Source organism: Actinia tenebrosa, unplaced genomic scaffold (genome assembly GCF_029948245.1).
Source record: "Actinia tenebrosa isolate PJP-AT-01 unplaced genomic scaffold, QUT_ActTen_1.0 PGA_scaffold9__36_contigs__length_13948895, whole genome shotgun sequence".
Classification (NCBI taxonomy): Eukaryota; Metazoa; Cnidaria; class Anthozoa; order Actiniaria; family Actiniidae; genus Actinia; species Actinia tenebrosa.
The window spans coordinates 6,851,256-6,858,379 of NW_028292586.1; the positions used below are offsets into that span (position 1 = coordinate 6,851,256).

The window sequence follows — 7,124 nt, forward strand, 5'->3', positions numbered from 1 at the left end:
GAGAGAACAGCCAGATCATCGTAATGGTTGGACGAGAGAACAGCCAGATCATCGTAATGGTTGGACGAGAGAACAGCCAGATCATCGTAATGGTTGGACGAGAGAACAGCCAGATCATCGTAATGGTTGGACAAGAGAACAGCCAAATTAACGTTATAACGGTCTTCACTTTTGTACGGGCATCAGCTTTCCTTTTGACAAATATTCTTATATGCATATTGTATATACACTTTCCTCCTCAGCAAAATATACAATGTCTATTGTGTCGTTTTCAATGGAAAAACCTTGGACTGCTGCAGAGTACCATCCTACTTTCCAACCACTATCTCCAATTTCTTCTCTTGACCACTTGACTTTCACTTTTTTCCCGACCACAAAGAATTGTTCATGGTCGGGAGCTTCAGGTTCTGGCATATCTTGATTAAATAGCGGCTTGGCTTGTAGCGTTTCACATTTCTGTCTCCGACTTTCCTTTAAAATACTTAAATAATCATACAGGGGTCTTAACATTTCTAAATGGATATTGTTTATATCGACACTGTCAGGAACTGGAAGGAAGCTTTTATCTTTGATATTTGACGAGTGGGTCCTTTTTTTGAATTTGTCAGTTGGGTTCAATATTGCCATTCTCCTCTCCTCTAAAATAATTTTAGGAATTAGAGAAAGCATTCTTCTTATTTCGTCTTCATGGCTTTTAAAGGCAAGTTGGTATCGGTTTTGTCTCAGTAAGAATATCCTCAGGCACAGTTCTTCTTTGTTACCTTGGGTTGGTAAGCCATGATAGTGAAGAATGTACCTCAGCTTCGCTACAGGTAATTTTCTTAGACGTGGTATGGATGATGGAACTGTCTGAAAATGTCCATTATAGAGCTGTTCTTTTAATGGTGGCTCGTCTCCCTCCGACGTTGCAATTCGTTCCACTAAGTGGTGTTTCTGCCCTTTTGTTGAAAGACCCATCTTTTTACAAACATCCCTTAAGGTTGCAACATTTTTAGAGAACCGTTTATGTCTCCTCCACCGTTCCCTTTCTTGATCTTCGATCACCTCTGTTGATATTCTTTCCCCTTCCTCTTGAAAATATCTAGCAACCTCTTTTTCAGGAAGCCACACCAAAAATGATATTGCAGGAAAGACACTCTCAGGAGGGTCACAATTCATCGCACTCATTATATCCAGAAGTCTCTCAGGTCTGAAGAGCCCTGGAGACTCGTCCCAGGGTCCGCAGATTATTTGATTTCTATCAAATGACAGATAATGAAGTTCTCCACCAGTAGCTAGCCATCTCATATAATCAGGAATTGGTTGCATTTCTTTTCTTGGCAGTGCTTCCCCTCGCCACTGTTCGTTTGGCCTGTAAAAGGTAGCCTCATACTTGTCAACCCAAGCAGTTCTAAATTGAGTATAATTATTATTAATCATCTGGTAGTCATCCAGATAGTTTCCTGAAATATTTTCCTGCTTCAAATTCCAAATTAGCTCAATGTCTTTCCAAACCCAGCTCTCCTCTATTACTTTGTATGACCAATCACACTCTTCTTTATTTTCTTCTGAAAGCGACAGAAAGTTTTTCAAGCGTTCCTCGTCGTTGAAGATATATTCTGATGACCTTATCCCCCTGTAGGCCTCCAACGCCTCCCCCCCATATTTTGCCTGGCTAAGGCAGGAAATAACATCATTTGTCATTGCTTCCATGTTCTCTTTGTGCTTGTTAGACCCGGGGTCTACTTGGCCTTGGTAAACTTTGTGAGCCGAAAATGGCCCGTGGCGAGATAGAGCCTCGTCCTCGATGGCGTGAACACGTTCAACGAAGTTTCTCTTGCTGTGATATTCCGCAAAAGATACTTGTGTAATCTTGTCAAGATTAAGAAGACGTAAAAGTCTAACAAGGAGCATTTGAACCAGGGGACTTGCTGGCTGTTCAGCTGGACCGTTGTCGACAATGAAAACAAAAATTGTCTTGAGACTTCCTTTCGAGGGGTCCCGGAAAACGCAATCCAAAGACGGTTTTGACATCAGAAGAAAGAGCTCATTAAATAATTTTATAGTTGTATCGGGCTCCAACAAAGATGGATTTAAAAGCGTCACTGCTTTTCCAGTACGAGTAACATGAAGAAGAGTGTTAGAACTATGCAGATTCAAATGGAGGTCATTAACAGTAAGAGAGGACGGAATGCTTTCACGTTTTGTTATCAACGTCTTCATGAACAGGTGGGTCATAGGTGTCACTGCATCTGTTCTGCTTTGGTTCCAATCGTGGTCTGGGCACTCTATGGTCTTCCAAGCTTTTCCAGGCTTTTGAACAGGAGTTATTTCACCACATACAATTTTTTTGGCATCTTTAGAATCAATAAGTACGTTGTCTTTTCTTTTGTCACTTAAATCGCAAATATAATTTACATTGGCAGTGCTGTAGTGGAGATTTACTACAAGTTTATTTACAAGAGTTTTGGATTGGTGGTGCAAGGAAATTTTAGCGTTGACTTCCTTTCCATGATGATGTCTTAAGGCGCTTGCAGAATTTTTTTTATATGTCATTGTGTAGTTGAAACAAGTACTGAGAGAAATGTGAAAAGAGGGAGGTGAAACGGCGTTAATTACTTCTAAAGCTTGCCTCATGAAAGTGTTGTTATCTTTACTTCTAAACAACACATCATTCTTTAGTCGGGGGTGTGCCTCTAATCCTCCTCCTGAATTTTCTCTTTGATCCGCTTCACCAAAAACGTACTCTAAAACACTTGCTAGCTCAGGCCATTCCTCGCACTTCATCATTCTTCCTCTACTTTCTATATTGAGTTTCATTTCCTTATCCTTTCTAGCTTTGATTATTCTTTTCTGGAGACGGCTTTGCTGACTGTTTGTCATGTCGTTACGGACACATTGGGACGTAATCTTGATGTCAAGAAACTTTGAAATATTACCTTTAAGCTCGTCTCTGCAATTCATTACTGCGGTCTTATTTTTTACGCCTTGGAGTTTTGAAACGAAGTTAACACTTGTAGCATGTGCGAAAATTCCTTTAAGAATGTCTCGATCCCTTTTGGTATCCATCATCTCCAGAGACTTGTTGAAAATTCCTCCGATTTTCTGATCTATGTCATTGTTCATGGAATATTGGGAATCAATTGATAATTTTTGCAACTGTTCTATTACTACCTCGAACGTTTGGTTTCTGTTTTCCATAATGTACGATTTTCCATTAACATAAAATTGTACAATGTTAAAGTATCGTCCGAAATAAGAAAATAAGTATGACGAAGGCATGGCACGGGGTTTCTCTGAGAAGATTCCTTCACTTTCTTGTTTGGCTGCGACGTATACTTTTCCTGCCTCCTGAACCGCAATGACTGCAGAAGATTTGATAAAGTTTCCCACAGCCAGCAATCCCGATAACTCAGCTGTTCTTTTACTTCCAGTTTTAATAGACATCTCTGTAACTATATCATTAATGTTTTTTTCCAGCGTTCCTTTCGCAATACCAAATTGAAACCCGTTCCCTCCATTTCTTGAATGTTTATTCGTTTCCGCCGTTCGACTCCAATTCTTTGCAGCCAATCTACCTCGCTTTCCCAACCAGTTCTTTGTGACTGCATTCATAGCTATCTGCACGTCTTCGGGTTTGTCATGATATCTTAAATTTTCTTCTTCGTGTTTTTTATTAATTGCTATTCCTCTTCCAACATCTTTATTTGGAACATTAGTTGCAGGCCTCGCAGTCTTGTTTCCCCTCGCGCGATACCATTTTCGTGAAACTAATGGAAGAGATAGCAAAGATTTAAGATTTCCGTTTTCGTCATTGGTATTACGAAGCTCCAATTGGTTACCTCTAGTATTATACCAAGACCGTGACAAACTTTGCATTGAAACGTAAAAGAAGTCATCTTTGTCTTTGCTGTTCTCGTCACTATCAAGATTCACAAGAGGTACAGAGGCACAGGAAGGGGAGGCAAGAGAAGAATTATCTACACCATCGTCATCTTTGTCTTTGCTGTTCTCGTCACTATCAAGATTCACAGGAGGTACAGAGGCACAGGAAGGGGAGGCAAGAGAAGAATTATCTACACCATCGTCATCTTTGTCTTTGCTGTTCTCGTCACTATCAAGATTCACAGGAGGTACAGAGGCACAGGAAGGGGAGGCAAGAGAAGAATTATCTACACCATCGTCATCTTTGTCTTTGCTGTTCTCGTCACTATCAAGATTCACAGGAGGTACAGAGGCACAGGAAGGGGAGGCAAGAGAAGAATTATCTACACCATCGTCATCTTTGTCTTTGCTGTTCTCGTCACTATCAAGATTCACAAGAGGTACAGAGGCACAGGAAGGGGAGGCAAGAGAAGAATTATTTACTTTATCGTCATCTTTGTCTTTGCTGTTCTCGTCACTATCAAGATTCACAGGAGGTACAGAGGCACAGGAAGGGGAGGCAAGAGAAGAATTATTTACTTCATCGTCATCTTTGTCTTTGCTGTTCTCGTCACTATCAAGATTCACAGGAGGTACAGAGGCACAGGAAGGGGAGGCAAGAGAAGAATTATCTACACCATCGTCATCTTTGTCTTTGCTGTTCTCGTCACTATCAAGATCTATATACACAGAGGCACGCGGAATTGAGCACTTTTTCATCTCTTGTTTCCTTTTTTTCTGTGGTAAAGGTTTTCTTTTTTGTTTCTTGCCAGTGCTAGAAGGTACTAGTGGTGGAAAATCAAACTCTGTAAAAATAGTATCGTTTTGAGATGGAAAAATAGGGCAGAAATGGTTCGGCTGGAATGCTGTTCCTTTATTGTTATCAAGATTGCCGTCTCTAGTAAACATTATGTGAAGTACTCCGTCGCCCCTTTTTTTACCACGAGGATTAATAAGGCCATGGAAAAGTGGTCTGATGGCTAGATTTAACTCTGGATATACGGAAAAGATTGGTATACCAACGATAGATGAAAGCGCCATCATATGTATTAAACCAGACCAATTTCTTTGTATACATGTTTGTGTTGCTTGTTGTTTTAAGCAATGAAGTCTTTTATGTCCATCCATTACGTCGACCGACAGAGACATCACAAAGAGCGATGTTGTGCTGTAGTTTGTACTTGCGTCTGTAAACCTTTGTTGGTAAAGTTATATGTTTCATGTTAAAATCGTACAAAATCCTGAGATTAATTAATTTATATATATATAACATGTAATATTAATTTTCTTTGCATAATTTAAATTTTCTAATATTCCTTTCACCAGGAGACCAAAACATAGAGCTACATATTTAAATTCGCTTAAAGAATTAAGCAGCAAAGCACTTTTTAGCCAGAAACAAAGGTTCAACGAGAAATGTTGACCAGATCTTCATATAGATCTAACCGAAGGAATTATCGCTTTTCGCGGGAATCTATTTTAGAGCACTTAGCTTCATTAAAGTAATAAATTCTTGAAACCATTTCAAATCTAATAAATATCGATTTTCGAAATTTGAAATTTGAAATTTTTTTTTTAACTGTTGGCGCCCGGAGTCACGAGTCCAAATTTCTAGTGCGAACGTAGATTTAAACGTCCATCAAATCTTTGCCAACTGACTGAAATATCAATGGCGAAGTCGGCAAGGGTAGAAACTGGACTTTTCGGTTCCCTGGAAATAGCATTACAAGTTACGAAGTTACAAAATTAGGAAGTTAAAAAATTACGAAGTTACAGACTAAATCAGTATCTGTCATATTTCTGTCAACATATCGTGATTGGCCCGGGTCGCACTAGGTTTGGTAGAATTTGGTGTCTTAATCCGACTGAATCTGTCATCGCAAGACGATTTCTAGTGCGACCGTAAGTTTGCCCGTCCACGAAAAATTTGCCAAGCGACCAAATTATCAAAGGAGCCGTCGAACATGTTCGAAGCTGGAACTTTTGGTCAAAGTTTCTCTAAACAATAGAAATCGCAGCGAGAACTGTCATCGCTTGTTAGTATGGCTGTTAGAATAAAACCAGAGAGCGATTATTATGCCCCTAAAATGTGTTCTGAAAGGATACAATCCTACCAAAACTTTAAAAAAGATTATTTTCTATCAATTACGAGTTTATTAGTGACTGCGGGTTGATACATTTCGATTTAAGACATTCAGATATCGCATCGTGTAAAACCAAATCAATTTGTTTAAAAGTTATAGAGTCAAAACTACAAGAAGGACAACAAATAAGCACAGTTTTAGGTACGCTTTGATTACGCGCCCGTTACTACTTCTGTTGAACGTTGACATTCAAAAATCGGTATAGATCTCTAGTGCGACCCTGTTCAAAATACCAGACATTTGTTGTTTCCGGTGTCAGGGTAAAAACTTTGTGGGGACTTTGGCGTGCAAAGTTTTAAATTTGGCTTCGCTTGTCATATATTTACAGAAAACCAGAAGCCTTTATATGTCTGATCAACTAGAGTGGAATATTTATTATTTCTGTCATTTAATATGAATATCTGCTTTTTCGGCATGTACTGTTGTCTTTGCTTACCTTGGATGATTTGCGTAGAAGTCGGCATTTAAGAATAACTCTGCAGCGGTCAGGAGACGAAGCACAGCATTTAAATTTTCTTCTCCACATAGTAGTAAAGAAACAGAATTAAAGAGACAGTTTCCGTTGCCAGTCGACTTGATTGGTGTGGAATCGGGGGGAATATCTCTTGGCATTATGCACCTAGATAATTCATCAATTTTCCACGTGCTGTCCCATGTGCTTGTCTGATCACTCTTCGGGAGATATTTTTCATATACCTCTACAAGGTAAAGAGCAACATCTCTATTTCCAGCTTCAATTGCTCGCTTCAAAGTAAACAAATCTGCGCTGACGGTTTTTTCACTTGGAATATTCATTTTTTAAATTGAGTAACTCCGTAATCCGATGCAAGCACTCACTTCTACTACTACCGAAGTAATAAGTGATAATACAAAACAATGCCGACTTTTATCTATGTGCGACGATTCGCCTTACCGTGATAATTGTGCAAATCATTTACTGAGTCGGTCATTGTGCAAACCCCGATTGGCAGCTGTACATTAAGAAATTTTGGCCGTATAATAAAAGAAATCAAATAGTATGTGCCCAAAAAATGATGTTTATTCCTATGATAGAATCATTCCATAAATGCGAGAAAA

At 39.2% G+C, this 7,124-nt stretch overlaps 1 protein-coding gene across 1 annotated transcript; it reads right to left on the reverse strand.

The window, feature by feature from the left end:
- Nucleotides 1-73: 73 nt before the first annotated feature.
- LOC148904633 (uncharacterized) lies at nucleotides 74-6,842 on the reverse strand. Its single transcript, XM_089024452.1, has 2 exons — nucleotides 6,484-6,842; nucleotides 74-5,098 (listed from the first exon to the last, which is right to left on the reverse strand). Exons 1-2 carry the CDS (start codon nucleotides 6,840-6,842, stop codon nucleotides 208-210), a joined length of 5,250 nt encoding a protein of 1,749 aa, XP_088880578.1. The 3' UTR covers nucleotides 74-207.
- Between the last annotated feature and the right edge of the window lie 282 nt (nucleotides 6,843-7,124).

What these genes read in the sequence shown, in the direction of transcription:
- LOC148904633 (XM_089024452.1), bottom strand. Translation starts at nt 6,842, where the DNA reads ATGAATATTCCAAGTGAAAAAACCGTCAGCGCAGATTTGTTTACTTTG. An exon ending in TTCTACGCAAATCATCCAAG is followed by an intron (nt 5,099 to 6,483) that starts GTAAGCAAAGAC and finishes TTACCAACAAAG; the next exon opens with GTTTACAGACGCAAGTACAA.